Source organism: Tupaia chinensis, unplaced genomic scaffold (genome assembly GCF_000334495.1).
Source record: "Tupaia chinensis unplaced genomic scaffold, TupChi_1.0 Scaffold000609_1, whole genome shotgun sequence".
Classification (NCBI taxonomy): Eukaryota; Metazoa; Chordata; class Mammalia; order Scandentia; family Tupaiidae; genus Tupaia; species Tupaia belangeri.
This window is the reverse complement of record NW_006160128.1, coordinates 2,882,045-2,905,612: the sequence shown is the minus strand read 5'-3', so window position 1 is coordinate 2,905,612 and position 23,568 is coordinate 2,882,045. Positions and strand designations below refer to the sequence as shown.

At 39.4% G+C, this 23,568-nt stretch overlaps 1 protein-coding gene across 1 annotated transcript; it reads right to left on the bottom strand.

Moving 5' to 3' along the window:
• Positions 1-4,899: 4,899 nt before the first annotated feature.
• Positions 4,900-23,466, bottom strand: ATP6V1D (ATPase H+ transporting V1 subunit D). Its single transcript, XM_006158788.3, has 9 exons — positions 23,290-23,466; positions 17,729-17,846; positions 14,882-14,961; positions 12,563-12,630; positions 11,899-11,943; positions 9,825-9,928; positions 8,986-9,052; positions 6,568-6,646; positions 4,900-5,649 (listed from the first exon to the last, which is right to left on the bottom strand). Exons 1-9 carry the CDS (start codon positions 23,328-23,330, stop codon positions 5,508-5,510), a joined length of 744 nt encoding a protein of 247 aa, XP_006158850.1. The 5' UTR covers positions 23,331-23,466; the 3' UTR covers positions 4,900-5,507.
• Positions 23,467-23,568: the final 102 nt, after the last annotated feature.

The window sequence follows — 23,568 nt, the reverse complement described above, 5'->3', positions numbered from 1 at the left end:
TTCCCATAGGCAATGTGTGCACACCACTCTGTATTCTCTATGGCTTTAGGGGTTCTTGCCTCATTTTGGGATTTGAAATGGAAGCTTTCAGTGGAGCGGTTCCATTTTTATCCTGTTAAAACCTTTGTTTTCACCTAACTACATCTTTTCTTAGTCATATTTTCATGAAAAAGTAAGTGTATGTACACAATAGTCCATGCTTCGATAGTTATAAATACTGATGTTTAACACTTAAATGACTTAATGGGAATATTTTAGGGGTACTGTGCAAGACTGTACAATACTAGGCAAGGCAGTATTTGCTTAGGAGAATGGTTCAGGCATCCTGAAAGAAAAAAACACAGTGGTGCCACTTTGGTTTGGAGAGCGCCTTTGTTAGGCTTAAATTCATTTGTCTTTCTTTTAATTATAATAAAACCTCATTCTGTTAGAAGCACCAGTTTTTTTAATTCAAATTTTGTGGATTAGGTTGCTTGTAGACTCTAATCTAGTATTCAAAATATGTTGATCTTTCTAAAGATACAAGGACTTTCTGAATTTTTAAAAAATTGTTGCAACAGATTGATAATCTTGTTTCCTTTCTCCAATATGCATAATACAAAAGAAAAAGTTACATTTTTATGAATGGCAGACATTCATAGAAAAGTTTCTTCCTTGTGGTGCAAATAGTTTTTTTATATATGGGAGGACATCGCACATTGGACAGTTCTTTTACATTTTTATGTATGACCACAGTATCATTCTACAACTGAGCTTACTGTGTCTAAGTAATAAACTGGAATTCTGTTGATGAATATAGCTGCTATACTGTATACTGATATTTAATAGATCAAAAAAGGGTCATTGATAACACCTATTCAGCATTGGAACACACACACACAAATGTCCTAGAGAAATACTATGACAGTTGACTTTAAGATCAAAGGAAAGGAAGACCTGAACATTATAAGAACAGAACATCAGGGCAGGAGTAGTTTTTAGACTATACAAACAGGTTTTTATCCTAACAGGGCCTGCCTGTTACAGCCAGAATACAGTAACTTGCTAAATCATAAATGTTTAAGCTAATGGGATTTCATACTGTTTCTGTAGCTGTAGCTTTAAAATTCAGCATCTATAATTGGCATGGAAAGTTATAATTTGTAGTCTTTTCAAGCCTTTAAAGGATAGTGTGCGTGTGTGACAGACAACCTCAAATGTGAATGCCTTGATTTTATTTTTATAATACTTTAGCTACAGCATTTCCTGCTCCCAAAGCTAAACACTGGAATAATTCTGACTTGTCACTTAATTTAACATAAGTAATTGTTTTTAATTAGTAGTCTGTCTCAGTGTCATGTATATATTTGATGTTTTTCTCTTCTACATAATTTTATTTGAACAAATGTAGACAGTTTATGTGTTGCCTTTTTCTATTCAAATGTGCATGGCCTCAAGTTGGCTGAGGATTGTGTATTACGTGGAAATGTTCTCAAGATAATGTTCCTTAGAAGAAAGTAACATTTCTGGGTTGAGGGGAGGAATGCCATACTGTCACTCCAGCTTATAGGAGGAAAATGTAGAAGTACACCCATTTCCGACATTGAAAACCATGGAATACATGTAGCACTTAATTTGTTTTCCATTTACTTTCTCCTCAGGAATGAAAGGTAGCCCATGGTTGGTGTTCAAGTTTTGTGATCTGTTTATAACAGCAACCAATTTCATCTTGAAGATCTAAACTACAGTGTTTGCGTTAAGAGTGAGGCTTTAGGGTAGCATCAGTGAGTGGCTGTTTGTTTGCCATTGCAGCAGTAAGGTCGAACTAGGACTGTGTGCTGTCTGGACTCAGACATGGGGTCTTAACACGCAGATCTGTATCAAGGCACATGGCATTCCATGCCCTGCTTCTAGGAACTCTAAGGTGACAGGATATTTTTGCTGTCATTGAAGTCCTATAGCTCTGTCCTCCCTCATCAGCAAAGGTAGAGCAATAGAAATATTTATGTCCCAGACCTTTCTAAATCCTGGTGACATGGATGTGCTGATATTCAACACAGCCCTTACACAAAGTGAAAACTGAGTTGTTGCTGATGTTTTTAAAGAATATGGAAAAAAGCCTTGCTGTGTGCCCAGCTATACAGCCTCTCTGGCCACTTCCATTTTCTGTCCCTCTGTGGTTCTGCTGTGTGGGTTAGGTCTTCATCTCTTAGTACAGAAATGATACCAATAGCTAGTGAAATCACTTGGAAAATCCAAATAAGGAAATATCTTAATTTCCTAAATTTTCCTAAGTCAGAACAAATGAAAGAAAAATAGTATTTAGATCAGTCCAGATTTGCTTTCTGTGAAAATCTAATGTCTGGATATTTTTCCTCTTCATGGCCTAAGGAATAAGTATCAATAAGGAAGAATTTGAATGTAATTTTGTGAATGTGTGTGTAAAATATAAACCAGGGACTTAGCCTTAATAAAGGTAACCTTCCTGACATCTGTTGTTAACCCCCCTTTGAACACTCTTATCCTGTATCTGCACTCTGTTGAGATGTCATACTGCACACTGTATTATAAAAATAAAAAAGAAAATTATATTTCAAATTAAAAAAGCCATTGAGTACTTTTCTCTTACTGTGTTTATATCCTCTGCCATCTAAGGTTTCTACACATGTAAAAGCCACCCTCCTCTTGAAGGTGTCACTAGGTAGAATAATACAGGAACCCTTGGGTGAAACAGAAAAATAAATTTTTAATTTGTGCTTTATGGTGGGGGAAGGGCCCCAGTTGGCAGAGATATAGGTGGGTCCTGTTGCCTTAACTGTTAAAAGAAATACTTGTATAAAAGAGGGACAACTTACGGCTGTGAGCTTTAGAGTTTTCTGAGGAAGGAGGTATGTAATACTTGAATTTACCTTATATGCAACCAGATGTGAGGACACTGAGGAAGGCACATGAGTTGTTGGTAAATATGTAACATACTCATTTCTCCATTCTTTATTTCATCCCTTTTTCTATTTATTATACCACTACTCTCCCAAAGGACACAAATCACATCAAGTTTCATACATATACACCTGCTACTGCAATTATCACTCCAACTCTCCACATTATCTGTCCATTAGTTTTGATTTAAAAATGTTGAACTACAAAATTATCTGCCCTTTTGGAGGCAGTTTTTAGCCAAGGCCAATAAATACAAGAGCTTTATGAAGTCATAGGAAAAATGAGGGTCCTTTGGCTCAATGCTTTAAGATGAATGTTAAATTTACCCAAATAAATAAACCACTAAATAATCTTTGTCCCCATCTTCAAAACAACTTCTGCCTCCTAGAGAGGCAGTACATACTGCTTAAGAATCAAGACTCTGAGGTCTGGCAGATGGTGTAGTTGTTACATCACTGGATTCCCACATGGTAGACCATGGGTTAAGTCCTGGACCTGGTGGTTTCACCATCATACCAGGCACATGTGTGTGCCTTGCCCAACATCCTAGGAGAACAGAGAAGAGAAAGGGTTGTGGTGTGGCCATCTGCGGCAGGGGGCGGGGGGATTTTTTTTCACTTTCTGTGTATGAACCCTAGGGCAAAAACCTCTCAAAAACTAATCAAGGCTCTGAAATACTCAATTTATGTTCCAGCTATTATATTTGACCTATCAAAGTCTCAATTACTTATTTTTAAAATACCTATGACTCTGTTCATTTCTCAAATACTACTAAATTTACAATAAATCTGAGGTTTTAGTCTCTGAGCAGCAATGGGATTTCCAGAGACACTTGCAGGACTGTCCCCATGTCTTACCTTTATCCCAAATTTCAAGGGCTATTTAGGGGAGGCAGAAAGGATAATTAAAGGCTTTACTTGAAGGTAGAATGCCCAGATTTAAATCCTGGATTCACCACTTTCTAGCTTTTTAATCTAGAACCAATTAGTCAAGCTACTCATGCCTCCAAGTTTTTTCCTCCATGAAATGGGAAGTTAATATAAAAATGTACCCATTATGGTTATTCACAGACAATATATGAGAGGACTTCAAAAGCTTACGGAAAAATGGAATTGACGTATAAGTTTATTTCAGTGCAAAAAAGTTTGAAATCCAGTTTTTACATAATAGGTATTTTCAATTACCTTTTTGAGGACCTCTTGTAAATGAAAGAGTGCCAGGCACATATAACTAAGATCTATTATTCCGTAGCACGTGTTAAATGTTTGCAAAATCATTTTATACTTTGAAAAGCCTAGACTATGAAATCAACTGACTACAATACAATACTACTAAGGCTAGTATCACAATTTCATATCTAGAAACTGTTCCAAGGCCAATTGTGCTAAAAAATAACCAGAACTGGTTGCAAGAAAGACTGAGTAATCATGGATGGCTCATGCCAAATCAAACAGTACTAAAAACCTCGGTCACCTGATAGGGCCATTCAGAGGCCTCTTCCTATCTGAAAGACAGCAAGTTGTTAATTCCAAACTGGGAATTACTATTTTTCTTAAAGAAGAAAAAAAGTATTATGAAGCACTCTTAACTCATTGGCAATCATTTATTAGTACCCCCAAATGCAACAATTTTCTCAATGTAAGCCTTTCAGTGAATACTGATGTAGGGGTGGGGGGAAAAGGCTACCCACCTCCTACATGTCTGGATGACAACACTGTTTCCTAATCTGAACATAAAGATGTGACAGTTAAAAAAAATTAAGTTTAACTATAGGACACATGCACTTGTTGGAGAGACAGGGAGGGAGGGAAAGTGAGAAATCAAACAGCCCACAAGGGTGATGGCCACACTTCAATCCCTTCTCTTCCATTCTCTTCTGAGGATTTTGGGCATGCACGTACATGTGCTCACTGATTTTCAAGCCACCTGTTCTGGGACTCAAACCACACAGCCAGCCATTTGGGATCCAGCCGCCACAACCTCCATACCATCTGCTGGCCCCTGTGACAGTTATTCTTCACAATAGGTTAGTTTAAAAAGGAATAATACATTTTTAAATAATTTTACTGTTTATACTACAGTCACATTTAAACTGGCAGAACTGCTCCCACGGCAGATGAGACAGAGAGCTGTCCATGCAAGGAAAAATAAATGATTTCGTAAAGCTTAAGCAGGGAAGTACCACAGTAACACAACAATGGCTGCAGCAATCGGGAGTTAGAAGGCTTGCAAGTGGGTAGGAATGAAGGCTGATCCACAGCAGCTGGCCTGAGACGCTGTTTCCTAATGTGTAGTTCCTACTGTTTTTAGTAAACAGATCACATATAATACAGATATAAATGGTTAGGGTGATACTTGCAGAATAAATTCTATAAGTTCCTGGACAGATTGCACAAATCTCTCATTTATGATAAATCGTTGCTAAACTACAATTCTGCAAAAGTACTCCCATATGTGGGTAATCAGATAAATTTTACAACCAGTGAAGTTCTTAGGCCAAAAAATAAATAGCCACACATACCAAACCTACACACTGAATTAAAATGGAGCCAGTGTTAGGGTTTTTGTAAGACCCAGAGCAGGGAAGATTATTCAAACAGAAGATCCTCATCCTTCTCTTCAGCCAGGAGATTAGCAGGCTCCATCACCTCTCCAGCTGCTCTCCTTTGTTCTAGGTCCTTCTCCGATTTTTCCTTGAGAATCTTTTTCTTCTCTTGTATTTTCTTTAGCCTATAAGATAAAGGGGGTAGTTCTCTGAATGCGGTTACATTACTAAGTACTAGACTTGATTTCTAGTTTTGTATCAAAGATAATACCAGAACAAAAATTTGATACTTCAATTTTGGTGATTTATTCATAATCTTTTTTTAATTTTTTGAGACAGAATACACTCCATTTCAGGCTAAAAGCTGTTTTCAGAAGCTCCTACTCCAGGTTAAACAAATTTAAAAATTCATTCCCTAATGGAACAGATTTTGAGCATGCAACCGTTTATTAAAATTTTGGACTACTACAACCTTGAACATCACTGAAGAACAGAAACTAAACAAAATAACCTTTGATAAGTAAGGTCAAAAATCCTGCTCAGATGCTACTCCAGGTCTAGGGCCTCCAGATATTCCCCTGAATACTAATTTCAGCTCCCTCTCATGTGTCTGAACCGAGTACACTGACCCCTGAACTCTGATTGAACAGTTACTTATCTCCACTGGCTCTGAGTGCTCATAACCAATGCATGCGCATGCACTCTTTCTCTCCAAATAGTGTCCTAACTCTAAATGTTATAATTTATGCTACTTAGTAATGCCCCCAAGTACTTTACACCATTTCCAGAACATACTCATTGTCCATTAATTCCAGTTTCTTCTCTCAGTTTTTTGTGTGACACAATCTAAATCCTCACTCTTTTAAAATCAAGTCTTAATAGTTCGTCTCAAAAGCCCATGGAGATGCCATGCAAAACTTGGTGGATGCAAAACGTGAGACAGATCTTTTCTCCACAGCCTTTGGAAACATTATTCCCTGCTTATTTACTAGAATAAAATGTAAGCTGTGTGAATTCTTATGAACACAAGCCACACTAACCACTCAGCAAATTGAGGCTTTGAAATATGGAAAAATAAAAAATAATTGCCAGAATCAACAAACCTATAGAATTCTTCACGCTCTCTCTCATCCAGCTCTGTGATGATATAAGCGAGGGTACGTTCAATCCGGGGAATGATGACTAGAGTTAAAAAATACATATTTATATGAGAACTTCAAGCCCGTTTTTCAAATTAGCAGTGCTTATTTCCATAATTATTAATTTGTTTCTAATTGTAAAGTTAATGTACATTTAATGCAGAGAACTTTGAAAACAAAAACATGAAGGAAAAAAAAGTGTAATCCAACCACTCAAAAGTAACTACTATAAATATTTTGGTAGGTGCCTTTCCTGTATCTTTTATATGAACAGATCATTTATTGGACCACAAAAGACACAGCACTGAATATACTAAATATGTAACACTGAAAAATGAATGCTATTTTATTAATAAATAGTGATCTACTGTTTAAAAAAAATCAGAAAATGCAGGGAGTTTGTAAAACATCAGGGTCCTACTTTACATATAATTTTCCTATTCTGCTTCTAGAAATGTGAACTCTTGGAGGGTTAAGAACTATTAATCTTATTCATTTTATTTTACCTGAAGTTCCATGTATAAGGCCTAGCACTAGCAAGCTGTCAAGGAATCCATTTAACTTTTTTTTTTTTATGTTTTTTTGTCATAGGGCACACATGCACTTGCTGGAGAGAAACAGACAATGATAGGGAAAGTGAGAAATCACCTCCAACCCCAGGGTTGAGGGGGGGTGCCCATGCACTTGGTGTGATTTTCCAGCTGCCAGGCATGGGATTCGAACACAGCCAGCCATGCAGGAGTACAGCACCTACACCACACCACCTGCTGACCTGTGTTGAGTTTTTTTTAAAAATGAGCTAACTAAGGGACCAGCAGATGGCATAATGGTTACGTCGCTGGACTCCTACGTAGTCAACTTCAATTAGAGTCCCAGACCAGGTGGCTTAAACTCATGCCAGGTGCATGTGCGTGCGTGACCAAGATCCCAAGAGGAGAATGGACAATAGATTGCGGTGTGGCCATCCCATCTCACTTTCTGTTTCTTTCTCTCTCTCTATGGCAAGTGTATGTGCCCTATAGCAAAAACCTCTCTTAAAAAACAGACAAAAAAACTAACCAGGCTAGCAGGTGGCATGTTTAAGGCATTAGATCCCATATGGCTGACTTTGTGGTCTGAGTCCTGAACCCGGGGTTTTGAAGATCAAGCCAGGCGCATATGTGTGCCCAAAATCTTGACAGGAGACTGGAGAAGGGATTATGGTCTGGCCATATCCCAAGGGGGTCACTTCTCACTTTCTCTCCCTCTGTCTTTGGCAAGCACACATGCCCTATAGCAAAAAACTACAGGGAAAAATGAGATAACTTCCTCTCAAACACTAATAGAACCCTAAACAAGGAATTTAATCTCTGCTTTAAATTTTCTTTCTTACCTTAGAATTAAAGCAATGTTTCTCTTTTTTTTGGGGGGGGGGGAAGGTTTTTGCTATAGGGCACGTGCGCTTACCAGATAGACAGAAATCACCCCTCAGTGGGGATGGCACGCCACAATCCCTTCTCCTCCATTCTCCTCTCAGGATCTTGGGCATGCATGCACACGCGCCCAGTGTGAGTTTAAGCCGCCAAGTCTGGGGCTCGAACCATGGTCAACTACACGGGAGTCCAGCGACATAGCCATTACACTAACTGTTGGCCCCTAAAACAATGTTTCTTTAATGAGAACTGAGTTTCCCAGCAAAAATCATTGACAACACTAAGGCGAGATACATTATAAATAAATAAATAAATAAATAAATAGAAATAGAAAATAAAGGAAAAAATTTATTTTTAGAAATCAAGAATAGCCTAATGGGGACTAGCATACAGCATAATGGTTTAGTCTCTGGACTCACATATGACCAACCACGGTTCAAGTCCTGGACCCAGAGGCTTGAAACTCATGCCCAAGATCCAGAGAAGAGAATGGAGAGGGGACTGCAGTTTGGCCATATCCCCCCACCCCCGGGAGTGATTTCTCCCTTTCTTTCTCTATCTCCTGTGAGCACACGTACTCTATAGCAAAAATCTCTCTTAAAAAAATAGTCTAAAGGAAAGGTATTTAAAGTTAAATGTTTAATGTATTTGAAAAGATTATTTGTTCAAGCATTAGAACTAAAGAAAACAATTAGCGGTCTTAAAGTTTCTACCCTTTACATGAAATATCAGAAATAAGACATTTCATTATTTTTAACTCATCACTTTCCTCAGTAACTCTCAAATGACACACATACTTCTATCAAAGCACTTCCTAACATTTTTTTGTGTGCTAGTGAAGCACTTCTGTCTTCATGTAGAGGCAGTGCCTTACCTTTCAGTCTCAGTGCCCGAGTCCCAGTGGCTGCATAAAAAGTGGGGGGAAAAGACACGTGGATGGACAGAGCACCTCACAGCAGCTTATACTCACCATGTTCAATGGCATTCACACGCCTGTTGGTTATCTTAATGGCTTCATCCAGAGTAACAAAGGAAGTCTAAAACAAGAGGACAAGTTAATAAAGTAAGCCCAAAGTCCTCCTAATCATGCCCTATTCACTTGGCTCTACTCAGACTGCACTTGTAGAAGACATTTGGGGAGAGCCAGCAGGTGGCGTGGTGGTTAAGGCACTAGATTCCCACATGGCCAACTGCAATTCGAGTCCCAGATTTGGCAACCTGCTTTCTCACTCTCCCCTGTGCCCTGGCCCCATCTCTCTCTGGTCAGTTCATGTGTCCTATGACAAAAAAATTAATAAATAAACAATTCTTAAAAAAAAAAAACACATTTGGGAATCAAGACAACTTTCAGCATGTTTAAACAGAAAATTCTGATGTTTCCATAGAACTGACACCATTTCCAAGATACTTAATTTACTCCAGACTCACCTAAGTCAAGGAAGAAAAATGAAAGAAGAGAATCATATGTAAATAACCTACATAGATAGATAGATAGATAGATAGATAGATAGATAGATAGATAGATAATCAAATGGCCACCAAGAAAAAAAAAAGGCCCTCATTCAAACTGTTATATTTGCATTTCAATCAAGCTGCTGTCTTACCTGACAGTGAGACTATACCATTACATGCACATTTTGTTAATAATAAGGCACTATTTCAGAAATCAAAACATTAGGCTTGTTTTGCATAGTGTCATAGAAAAAGGAAAGCACAAAGTTCAGTATGCCCTGACTCAAAACCTGAATCTCCTTGATTTGGCTATTAGAAATCAAACCACAGGAGTTCTCTAGCTCTTCTGCTACTTACCTGCAGTGAAGCTAGTTCCACCAGTAGTTCCACTGCTTTGGCATAATTCCTCTTTAATTTAGCCAGCTGTTCACCTCCTCTGGCTAGACCAGTCAGTTCATAACCTGAAATAACCAGTTAGACATTTGTAATTAGAGAATAAATCATCTTCCCTGTAAAGTTTTCAAAAAAGACAATTCAGAATAATATCAAATATGTAAAGAAAGCGTCACTAGCCCATAAAATAACATGAAGTATGCATCTCACTCCTCAAACATTGGAGGAGCATGCTGCTAAAAATGTTGCCCACCAGGATACTATTTTAAATAAAACTATCAAAAGAAGAGGAGTTTTTAACCAACTTTTCACCACCGGCTCACTGGATTAGCCAGTGGTCCCTGTTCACTTTGAAAATCATGCTGCCTGATGCCCACAGCACAGTGGCACTCTCTGTTAGCAGGTGGCTCTCTAGAACGTTCTAGTTCTTTATAGAAGCTATACTTAATATCCTATATGATTTATTTTTTTAAACAATTATTTAATTTTATTATGAATTTTTTAATTAGATGAGAGAGAGCAAGTGAGCCACCAGGTCTGGGACTCAAACCATGGTTGGCCATGTAGGAATCTAGCACCTCAAACACCATGACACCGCTGGCCCCAATATCTCATATGACTTGAATAGTACATGAACATGGGGCCAGCAGGTGGCATGGTGGTTAAAGGCACTGGGCACCCCATGGCTGACTGAGGTTCGATCGAGTCCCAGACCTGGTGGCTTGCTTTCTCACTTTCCCTCTCTCTTTCTCTGTCTCTCTCTAATTAAACAGGAAAATAATAATAAATTTAAAAATTCTATTTTTAAAAATAAAAAAAATATTATATAAACCAATTTAATAACTAGAAAGAATACTTTTGTTTCTATTAAAAAAAAAAAAGTCAGTTTGGAAAGACTACCAAAAATATGTTGTCAAACTGGAAATGGAATGGATAAAACAATTACAAAAAATTAAGAGTGGGTTATAGAAATCTAGAATGATCCAGCATCATTGTCTAAGATCTTATTGAATTTTTACTTTAAAAAGTCTCAAATTAGAAATAATGAATAATGCATTAAAGGTGTGATTTATGCAGAAAGACAACACAGAAGTCAAGTGAATTCACAAAGTAAAAGCCCCTAGTTTTTGTTTCTGTTTCTTTTAAAGGGTATTTCTTCCAGAGAAAGAGACAGAGACTGACAGCAACCCCAACAGACTGTCAATGCCAGTATCTACCCTCAGTCGGCACCAGGACACAATCACACGTCATCAGGAGATTTCTGGACACAAACCTGGGACCTTCTCATGTAGAAAGCCTCACAGTCCTTACATTTCAGGGTTGTGCCACCATCCTGCCCCACTTTGTATTTTTAAAATGGCAGACGACTATGCACTGATATATTTCTAGATTGAAATACAATTTTTAAGATATTTACAATGTTTTATGACTTCCTGCCACAATATCTTTTTGATTAACTGATCAACTACGGTCCTGATAATAGGGCTTCTAACACTGAAACCTCTGAACTCTAAAAAGATTTATCTAGTATCATTTTCCAGAACAAGACTCATTTTAAGAGGAAACAGATTATTCTTAAAATGCCACCTTCTCTCCCACTTTTAAAGTGGCATGGTGGTTAAGGCACTGGATTCCCACATGGCTGACTGTGGCTCAAGTCCCAGACCTGGCAGCTTGCTTTCTCACTTTCTCTCTGGTCAAATTAAAATAATAATAAATTAATTACATTTTTTATAAAAAAAGAAAGAGAGGAAATTGGAGGACTGGCCCCAAAACCTAATGATTAAGGGAGCTAGATCCCACATGGCTGACAGCATTTAGGGTCCCGGCCCCAGTAGCCTGAAAAACATGCTGGCATGTACATGTGCATGCCCAAAATCCTGAGAGAAAAACAGAGAAAAAGGGATTGTGGTCTGACAATGCCCCACTGAGGGAAGCTTCCTCTCTGTCTCTCTCTGACAAGCACAGGCATCCTCTGGCAACTGAAATAAAAATAGAAAGGAAACAGGAGACACAAACATGAAAGATTCATACTTACTGTCAGTTCCTTCATGGTAATGTTCAAATACTGGCAAAGTAACACCTGTCAAATGCAGAAGCAAATATGGATTCACAAACATGGTCTTGAAGTACTATTTCTTTCTTTCATTATTTCATTACTTTTTTTTTTTACATCTAATCACTGTGTATCATTATAGTATACCAAATGAGTTTTCCCATAATGAATACACTGTATAACGATTCAGTTAAAGACAGCACATACACATTCTAATCAACAGATTTCTTTCTGCCTTGGGTCCCTTAAACGTTCTGCTACCGTCTTCCCTGATTCCCTCCCTCTCACCAGCCCTGCTTCCTGCCCTCCTCCCGCACTCTCTCCAGTAGCACCACTGCTCTCCATGCTTTCCTAATGACTGTTCCCTGTGTTTCTTTTCATCAGATACTCCGAAATCAAGAGATTAAGTCTGCAATTGTAACTGGCTCAGTGAATAAATTTAGGAACCTGCCTTCTCAAATGTTCATTTTTATTCAAAATTCAAGTTAATCCTGTGTAATCAAGAAGCTGGTTGCTAATGGTTTTAATATGTGAGGCCAGGTAATTTGCACTAAGTAGAAGACAGAAACTAGCAGCATCTTGCTGTATAAACAGGTTAATCTTAAATGTCACCTTCTCTCCCAGTTTTAAAGGGGTGAAAAGTTACCTGCTACATTATCTTTCTTCGCTCGAATCTTCACTTGGGCTTTATTTACATTTTGGATAACTGTGGTGCTGCAGAAGAAGAAAAAACCCTTATTTAGTTGTCTTTTTAGAAATAAATCTACAAGGACCCATTGGATAAATCTCAATGTTAAATAGATCAATGGTGAGATGTCAAATGTTTTGATAATCGCCCCTCTTCGTAAGAGGAGAAAAATGACTGCTGCCAGAAGAGGACACCAGAGAGCAGAGAACAAACAATATTCAAAGCAGCCATAAGGAAATAGCAAAGATATATTTTAAACTACCTGGACCGCTTGCATTTTCAGTCATACCATGCAGTGCACTGATGTGACTTTAGTCACAATTGCTAGTGCAATCCGGAGGACAATTTCCTTCCTCCTAAGTTTGTTGCTAATTGGTTAGCTGGCATTTAATTCCTTTTCTTTTTTTTTTGAAGAGGTTTTTGCTATAGGGCGCGTGCATTCGCCAGAGAGACAGAGAGACAGAAAGTAAGAAATCACCCCCTATGGGTGGATGGTCACACCACAATCCCTTCTCCTCCATTCCCCTCTTGGGATCTTGGGCACGTACGCACACATGCCCGGTGTGAGTATAAGCCACCGGGTTCGGAACTCGGACCGCAGTCAACTACATGGGAGTTCAGCGACATAACCATTATGCTAACTGCTGGTTCCTTGTAATTCCTTTTCTTTCTTTTTTTTTTTTTTTTGGTGAGATTTTCGCTATAGGGCGCGTGCACTCGCCAGACAGACAGAGACAGACAGAGAGACAGAAAGCGAGAAATCACCCCCCGGGGGGATGGTCACGCCGCAATCCCTTCTCCTCCATTCTCCTCTCGGGATCTTGGGCACACACGCACACGCGTCCGGTGTGAGTTTTAAGCCACCGGGTCTGGGATGCAAACCGCAGTTGACTACGTGGGAGTCCAGCGACATAGCCATTACACTAACTGCTGGTTCCCTTAATTCCTTTTCTTGAAGCTACCAAACTTCCATCTGGTTCTGTCTAACTCCCCACCTGTTACCATCATAAAGGAAGTGTCTTCTCTATAACTACCCTAAAACACACTCACATCCCACTTACACACTACAGATGTGCAATGTTTTTCCTCTGCTGGAAAACCCAATGCAACTGTTACCCTACCAGCATTAAATTAAAATCTACAACTTAAAAGGGCCTTGTGGCCCTAAGGCAGTTAAAGCTTGTCACCAAGGAAAGCTCCTAGATAAGATAAACTAAGGTCAAACTAAAAACAGAGGCACCATTTGGGGGAAGGGGAAAGCCTAAAATCAAAAACTCTGAAAACAACTTCCAATTCTGCCCCTAATGTGCTTCAGGAAAGCATTTAACTTAAACTAAGAATAATAATGCTTGACTTTTCTGCCTCACAGGGTTATTTTGGAGAATCACATATAGCATACGTAAATGGCATAACCCATCTGTAAACCATATTGTATGTTTATCTGTGGAAAAACACATCATGACTTTTCCAACAACCCAATAATCTTGTCTATCCTCAAAATTTTATCCTAAGGAAATAACTAAATAGAAACAAAAATATTTATGTATGAAGATGTTCACTCTATCTTTTTTAAAAAAGTATTTTATTTAAATTTATTTATTTATTTTAATTTGACCAGAACAGAGTGAGAGAGAGCAAGAGAGAGGAAAAGTGAGAAAGCAAGCCGCCAGGTCCAGGACTTGAACTGTGGGAATCCAGCACCCTTAACCACTATGCCACCTGCCAGCCCCATTCACTCTACCTTCTCTAATACTCCAAAAACCCAAAATCAAAACGAAGGTCCAACATTAGAAGAAAAGTCTAACACACTTGGTACATCTGGAGAAAGATTATATAGTTACAGGGGAACAACAAAAAATCGAGGCTGGCAGGTACTGTGGTGGTTAAAGGCACTGGATTCCCACATGGCCGACTGCGGTTTGAGTCCCAGACCTGGCGGCTTGCTTTCTCACTTTTCCTCTCTCTCTGTCTCTCTTTGGTCAAACCGAAATAAACAAATGAATAAATAAATGAAATCATTATTTTAAAAAATGTTCATGATACAATATTACCTAAAAACAGACTATATTAAGTATCCTGTGCCTGCAGTGATGTAAGAGATACATATGGATGGTAATGAGCCAGTGCTATTAAGGTGACGAGGCTCAGAGTTCTTCCTTAGTATTACTACATGGTTTGTCTTTAATATTTTATGTATTTTTAATTAAAAACGTTTTAAAATAAATTTAGGAACATGAAAGCATTTTGTTTTCCAAAACACCCATTTAGTCTTCTTACCTGAAGTCCCCTGCTGTGAATTTGGCCTCAGCGAGTGAAAAGGCAGCTTCTCTCATCACTTCACCCATCAACATTTTAGTCTAGAAAAGTATAAGCCAACAGCAAATTCAACCAAGCTTTTAATAAAGAAAAATCCTATCATAAATATGTACCTTTAATAATCAACAGTTCTTTATGTTACATGTACATATAAACATTGATTTGATAACAATAAAACAAATAAAAATTTCCAATAATGAACACTTTAGGTTATAGTCACTAACAATGCTACAAAACCATGAGTTTTATAGTTAAAACAGCAGAATAAATGCATTAAGAAATAGAAAACGGGGGCCAGAGGTGGTATGGTGGTTAAGGCACTGGATTCCCACATGGCCAACCATAGTCAAGTCCTAGACCCAGCAGCTTGAAAGTCACACTGGGCGCATGTGCTAAAAATCCAAAGAGAAGACTGGAGGAGAAGGGACTGCGATGTGGCCATCCCCACAGGGGATGATTTCTCACCTTCCTTCTCTCTGCCTCTCTCTGGCAAGGCACACACACCCTATGACAAAAACCTAAACAATAATAAAGAAATAGGAAACTGAATCTTTACTGCAGTACATATCTTAGTTCTAAATGGGTACATGCTGATGTGCTCCAAATTAGTCTCTTAAATTCACCACAGGTGCAGTCAAAATCCTAACAGCGTACTGATTCTAAAGTACTTCTAAAATATTTTGTATTGTCTTGTTTATTGCCAGAGAGCACATGGGCTCTCCTGAGACAGACACAGGTGGGAAAAGGAATAAGGACCCCTAGTAGGGTGTGGTCATGCCTCAATTTCTTCTCTATTTATCCATCTGTGGGGACTCTGGGTGTGTGCACTGTACTTGGTGTTTTATTCAAGCTGCTGGAGATGGGACTGAGACTGTGGTCAGCCATGTGAGATCCAAATCCCTTAACTGTTAGGTTACAGGAGCCCTCTCTAGAATATTTAATGCTTGAAAATATCCAATAATTCTTTTTAAAAAGAAGAAAAACTGGATCACAGTTCTGAAATCACAGTTCTGGCTAACTAAGTATTAAATATATACAGATGCAATAATATATATGGTATGAGAAATACAAAGAAAAGAAATAGAATAAGGGATTCAGAAACAACCTTGGGTCTATATGAGAATTTAATGTGGTAAAGAAGGCCATTCAACTACCCATCCATTTACGAAATGATTAAAGTTAAATCCCTCACATCATATCCCACCCCTCCCTAAAAAATCTAGACATATTGGGAACCAGCAGTTAGCGTAACGGCTATGTCACTGGACTCCCACGTAGTCGACCGCTGTTCGTGTCCTGGACCCGGTGGCTTAAAACCCACGCCAGGCTCGTGTGCATGTGTGCCCAAGGTCCCGGGAGGAGAATGGAGAAGGGATTGCGGCGTGGCCATCTCCCCGGGGGGTGATTTCTCACTTTCTGTCTCTCTGTCTCTCTCTGTCTGTCTGGCGAGCGCACGTGCCCTATAGTGAAAAACCTCTCAAAAAAAAAAAAAAAATCTAGACATATTAAAAATAAAAATTTTAAAAAAAAAGAAACTATAGGGTCAGCAGGTGGCATAGAAGTTAAGGCATTGGATCACTTATGGACAGCTGCATGGTTCAAATCCGGTCCCAGAAGCTTGAAAATCATATTGGGTGTGTATATATTTGTCCAAAATCCGGAGAGGAGACTGAAGAAGGGATTGTAGAGTGGCCGTCCCCACACCAAGAGGCTGGATGGGATTTCTCACTTTCTCTCTCTCTCTGGCAAGCATACACACCTTATAGCAATAACTAAAAAACAAACAAAAATAAAATTTTAAAAGACTATAAAGTAATAAAAAAAAAAGTAGAAGCATAGCAGGTGGCATGAAGTTAAGGTCAAAGGTTTCCACATGGCTGAATGTGTGGTTTGAATCCTAGACCTGGCAGCTTGGAAACATGCCAGGCATGTGTGCATGCATGCGTGCCAAAAATCCTGAGGAGAAAATGGGGGAGAAGGAATTGTAGGGTGGTCATCTCTGCTAGGGGGGTGGGGGGGTCACTTCTGACTTTCTCTCTCTTTCTCTGTCTGTCTCTCTCTCTTTCTGTCTCTCTCCAGTGAGTGCACATTCCCTGTGGCAAAAATGAAAAAAAAAAAGTTTTAAATAAAAACTAAGGTAATATGGTCACTTCAGATTGGGTGATCATGAATGGCTTTCCTGAACAGATCACAATGACCAGGGAGGACAGTCTTAAGAAATTCTGGTAAAAGACCATTTCAGGCAGGAACCGCAGTTAGCGTAATGGCTATGTCGCTAGACTCCCACATAGTCGACCGTGGTTCACGTCCCGGACCCAGTGACTTAAAACTCACGCTGGGCACGTGTGCGTGCGTGCCCAAGATCCCGAGAGGAGAATGGAGGAGAAGGGATTGCGGTGTGGCCATCCCCCCTGGGGGGTGATTTCTCGCTTGCTGTCTCTATGTCTCTCTCTGTCTCTCTGGCGAGCGCACGCGCCCTACAGTGAAAATCTCTCTCAAAAAAAAAAAAAAAAAAAGACCATTTCAGGCAGAAGAACCAGCTCACAGAAAGGCCCTTAAGGAGGACATCAGGAAAATGCACCAAAAGAGGTAACGGGACAGGCAGGGGCAAGACAATCAAATAGGGCTTTGAAGACAGAGTAAGGAGTTTGAATTGTGTTAAGTAAACTATCTGAAACTGTTACAATAGTATTTTTATTTTTGAAAGCAAAAAATTCATTGAAAAACTTAGAAAAAAAATCAAAATGCCAAGGGCCACGTTGGATTTTCCTTTCTAACAAATACCGTAGTAAGTAAAGTTCATTTTACCTCTATTATCTTCTTTAGGATCTGTCGAAATCGAAGAGTTAAGGCATCAGATTTTTTCTTTAGGAGGTTTCGACCTGTCTGTGCTCCTTTTAATCGAGCCTTCATAATGGTCTGTGCCCTATAAATAAACAGAGTTAAAGGCATTTCTCCCCAAGGTGTAAAACACAAAAATATTAAAATATTACTGACCTTAAGTATTAAAATGTCATTTATTCTTTGCTGTAGACAGAAAATACAGCATTTGTAGCTGACAGGTATAACTTTTCCAACACTATAGATTTCTACCATCGGTGTTCCATAAATGAGAAAGTTTTTAAAACAGAAACAATTCTATAATAAATATTTATTAAATTATAAAAAATTATAAGGAACTCTATTTTATGATTCCAGCAGTTTAAATACATATATGATTTGTAAGTCAAAGCAATATATATGTTTGTTTTCATTAAAATTTTGTTAAGCATAAAAAAAACTATCTACGAACGTATCTCAAAATTTGAATGCAATGACCTTCAGACCTGCAATTCCACTTTGAGAAGTAGTTATCTTACATCTTTATCCCCATGTGTACAAAAACTTGCACAAGGTTAAGGATGAGTACTCTAGCCTTTATCTGTAACAGCAAAGGATCAAAATGAGCTAAATGTTAAATAAATCATGGCTCATAATACCATGGAATGATATGCAGCCATGAGAAAAAAGGAAGACAGATCTATATATTCTCTCTACATTGTATTCTCTTATACACTTTATATCTCAAAGTAAGGATAAATATAAATTTGTTTATATAGAGGCAGAGAATTGTTCTAAAGAGTATTCAGAGGAAGCAGCAAGCTTCCTTTGAGTAATAGGGTGAAAAATATGGGTTTACATTGTACTATAAGAATCTCTAATCTAGAAATCCTGGACTGGCCCTGTGGCCTGGTGGTTAATGGAACCATATCACATATGGCTGGCCGAGCAGTTCCAATATCAGCCAGGGATGGGGGAAACACACCAGGCACGAATGTATGCATGCCCCAAATCTTGAACAGATGGAGAGATGGAAGAAAAGAGATTGTGACATGATCATATCTCACCAGGGAGTGCTTTCCTCTCCCTCTGGCAAGCATATGCACTCTCTGGCAATTAAAAAAAATTGTTTAATTCAGAATCTGAAATGCTTCAAATTAAAAAAAAAATTTTTTTGGAGAGGTTTTTACTATAGGGCACATGGGCCTGCCAGAAAGACAGAGAGACAGAAAGCAAGACATCACCCCCAGGGGGGATGGCCACACTGTAATCCCTTCTCCTCCATTCTCCTCTCGGGATCTTGGGCAAACACGTACACACACCTGGCGTGAGTTTAAGCCACCAGGTCCGGGACTCGAACCGCAGTCAACTACATGGGAATTCAGAGACACAGCCATTACACTAACTGCTGGTCCCCAAATTCAAATTTTTTAAAGCACTGACATGACACTACAAGTGGAAAGTCTACATCTAACCTCATGTGATAGACTATGGTCAAAAAACTCCAACAGAAAATATAAGATTATCTTCAGGCTATGTGTATAAGATATATATGTATGTATGTATGTATGTATGTATGTATGTATGTGTGTGTGTGTGTGTGTGTGTAGCATAAATGAATTGTGTGTTTAGACTTGGGTCCCATCCTTAAGATCTAATTATGTATAAGCAAATACTCCAAATCTGAAATACTTCTGGTCCCAAGCATTTCAGATAAGGGATATTCAACCCATACTATATTATTTTGTACTTTTTGCATTTTAATACCAAAACCATTTATTATATTTTCTGTTAAACACTTTTAAGTGTTTTGATATCATCAATCTAAGACCCTAATACCAACCATTTTATTAATTTGTAAATGACCCCAGGTAACAAATGATATAATACTCCTGCAAAGTTATAAGCAATTACAAGCTAAATTTATACTGAAGTCTTCTCACCATAATTTTTTTCTCTATCAGTAGCTCCAATACCAAGTCAATCAAACAATGCAGAAATTGACATTTCTGGTTTTGCTGCCATATGCCAAGTAAAATTTAATAATAAAAAAATGGTTAATAAGATTCAGCAACAGAATGTACAATTTAGATACAGTGATTTGTATAAGGAGATACAATTTCACATGACCTGGTGTTAAAATCAACTGCAAAAGTATTAGGGTGTTGAGAAAGTCATGATGTGTTTTTCTATACAAAAATGTGTGAGGACTTTCCCGACAGCCCAGTAACGTGTACTACGGACTTTTGTCCAAATTCTTAGATTATACTGAAATCTTTTACCATAGGGTTAAGGTTACTGAAGACAATCTATGGCTGGAAGAATCTTTAGACATTAACTTAACAATTACGAAAATGAGGCTCAGGAAAGTAAAAAAAACTTTCCTACAGTTACTCAGTGAAAAAAAGGCAGGGCCATATTTCTGACTCCATGAATTGCCCAAGACTCAAATCTTGGCCCAAATTTCGGTCCTCTATACCCCAACCATGTGCTATGCTGCCCCACCCCTTAAAAATGATAGTAGCAGTACCAGCAGTTAAGCGTAATGGCTATGTCGCTGGACTCCCATGTAGTCGACCGGGTTTCGAGTCCTGGACCCGGGGGCTTAAACTCACGCCGGGCATGTGTGCACATATGTCCAAGATCCCGAGAGGAGAATGGAGGAGAAGGGATTGCGGTGTAGCCATCACCCGGGGGGGTGATTTCTCGCTTTCTGTCTCGCTGTTTCTCTCTGTCTGGTGAGCACACGTGCCCTATAGCAAAAACCTCTTAAAAAAAAAAAAAAAAAGATAGTAGCAGCAATGAACAATTCTCTCTCGGAAAAGCTGGCCTATCAGTGGCTGACTGCACTGATGGGCCTCACCAGAGGTCTACTCAAATGAAGCTGCTTTGGTGTCCAGCCTGAGCGGGAGCTATCCACCCAATGTCTACATTTAGCATACTGTAATGTTGACTAAATACTGGAGTTTGGGCACAAAGAGTTGGATCAAATTTAAGTCAAATCCTAGCAGTGCAAATTCCAGCAAGTTTATAGTACTAAGGTGAATTCATTGATGAATGCTGAATTTACCAAGCTAATTTTAATTTCCTTTGAGGTGATGGTACCTCTGTGAAATGAAAACAATTTAATTATTGAGACCTGCCCAAGAACATAGAGCTAGTGTGTAGTAAAACCTGGATTTGAAAGATTTCTGTTCATTCCAAATCATTCATGCCTCTTTTGCTTCCACTCTAAATTTCTTTTGCTTTCTCTGGTGCACAAGTGGATGAAAACATTCCACAGGATAATACTGTAAAGTAGAAGTGTTTGTGAAACAGAAGTTACTAGTGTAGGTCATTCTAGCCTAGGTCATTAAAAACTTCTTTTACATGTTTCAGAGCTGCTCAGCCCTACTATAAAGCAGCTAGGATTATGACCTTGTTTCCAGCTGAATCAAAGACATCTGACTACATGACAAAGAACCTGCTGTCAGGCCTTGGGAAAAATACTTGGAGAAGCAGTTACTTCCTGCACCTGATTTTTCTCTTGATTAGTAAGCTGGGTGCTCTCAAATAGCAGTTTTCAACTTCACAAACCCATCACTTTTTCTTGTCAAAAATTATTTTAGCCTGTTAGTCTCCAAGTAAAAACAAAAAGATTAACATTCTAATTTCTGTCAAAGATAAACACAATCAGGCATTAGTTAAAGCAATGACAATGTTTTATTCCTCAAACACTGACAGTAGGGGAAAGAGCAAATTTCCGCTCTATAGGTGATTGTGTGTTTTGAAGAGAATGAAGGAGTGGAGGGGAGCAAGCCTCAAGTAGAGTCAGAGAAATGAAAAATTACAAAGGATTTGGGTCAGTTTAAATGATTCCATTCTCCCACAGAGACTGGGAGACAGAGACCCTACCCTACCTGCTGATTACATTTCAAAAGAATGACACTCAAGTCCAAGAGAAACAGACAGAGAGAGAGAGAGAGAGACAGTTCTCAGTTCTGGGAGATACCAATATTATCATCGCAAGCCCTTTTTAGTACATGCTCTTATCAATTAGGTTTTCGTAAAGTCTTCTGGCAGCTATGAGCTTCCTCAGGCAGGTATTTTAATGGGACCTGGGGTCATCCTAGGGACAGAGACTTATGCCACAGTCTGGCTTTGTCTCTGTGCAGATGTGTGGATGGTAGTCATCGTCCTTATCTACCCTAGTAGATACCCTAGTATCTCCTACCCTAGTACAAGCAGTTTTCAGTCCGTAGGTGGGCTCTGTCTCAAGAGTACAGGCAGTAGTATACTGATCTACAGTGCTGGAAACCACATGGCTACTGTGGGTTTGATCCCAAGTGCCCACTGAGTACATGTGCAGCAACACCCTGCCTAGCTGGGAGGAAGCATGACCAGACCCCATTAAAGGTGCCTGTCTTATTCACATACTCCATCTCATGAAAATGAAATAAAAATAAAATTTAAAAGAAAATCAGTAGGTGAAGGTAAAAATAAATAAATAAAAACACCTTTATTTTGTTAAGAGCTGTAGTCACCCTGGCAGAGGTAGAAATCTGGGTTTGGAGTTTGAATATAACTGTTCTATTTGAAACATAGGAATTCTCTGAGAAAAGGGACAGGACAAGGGAAGCAACAGAGCACCACCAAAGAGAGAAGACCACAGTGACAAAGATCAGAGATGGCAGAGTCAAAACTGATTTTCTGCTTCCTCACTGGGAAAAAAAAAAAAGAAAGAAAGAGAAGGAGTGAATAAGTGCAATCCTTACTCTTAACAAGTTAGGCACCTTTGAGAATGCAATCGCATTTCTCCTGACAAAGAATTAAGGCCAAAATGAGAAAGGAATCCCACAACTGCAGATTCCTAGGCCTGAGTTCAGTCAATGAACATTTTTGGATTAACAGTCAAGACACATTCATTTTGAAGAGACCTCACAGTCCCGTGGGAGAGAAAGGTATGCACACAAATGTGGTGAGGGCTATCAGTGGAGGTCTGAACAAGCTCTAGAGTAAAAACGCAGGGCTATCTTCCCACAAGCAGGTGCCACTAGACGGGATCTTGCAAAGTAAGGGGATCCAACACTGAATGCGACGTCTATGCTAGGACGGTTCGATCCAGTCCCTATTGGGGCACAGGGACCTCTTCCATATGCTTTCCATCGCAGTAAGTTTTCCTTCTCAAAGGATTTATCAAACCTTCTTGGCTTTTCCGTCTCTCCACTAAAGTGGGGCCTCTGTGACGACGGTGATGGCGAGTGTTCACTTACATAAATCCCGTGCTCAGTTAGAAAATGAATGACTCCACTTAAAGCACAAAGACGGCGGACCCCTACAGAAGCTGGCAGGCCAGGTGCCCTTCCTATGAGCAGGGATCGCTCTGTTCAAGTCTAGGAGGCCTCACCTTCGACTCAACGGGATAGGCTGGGGAAAGCTCGGGATTGGCCCCGGAAACAGGGAACTCGCTGGTGGTTCAGGGTAAGGAGGGACCGCGCTCCGGGCTGGCGTTCCCGAACCTATGGATGTACCGAACCTATGGATGCCACTCGTCCCGTTCTCTTACTTACATTCGCGAGGGGAAGATTTCAATTCGGTCTTTCCCCGACATTCTGACGGTGACTGTTCGACTCCGGTCTCCCGCTCGGTGATGGTGGTTCTAAACAGCACCAGTACCGGCCGCCACAGTCCAGCCACTGCTGGAGTCAGCTGGTTGTGTCACTTGACCCCGGGCGTTGCTAAGAGGCAGCAGGGAGGCGTAGTCTCACTTCCGCTTCCTTTTAGCACAGAGAGGGAGCGGAAGTATAAGGCGACGACGAGGCCCGGATGTTGGGGCGCGCGCACCGCGG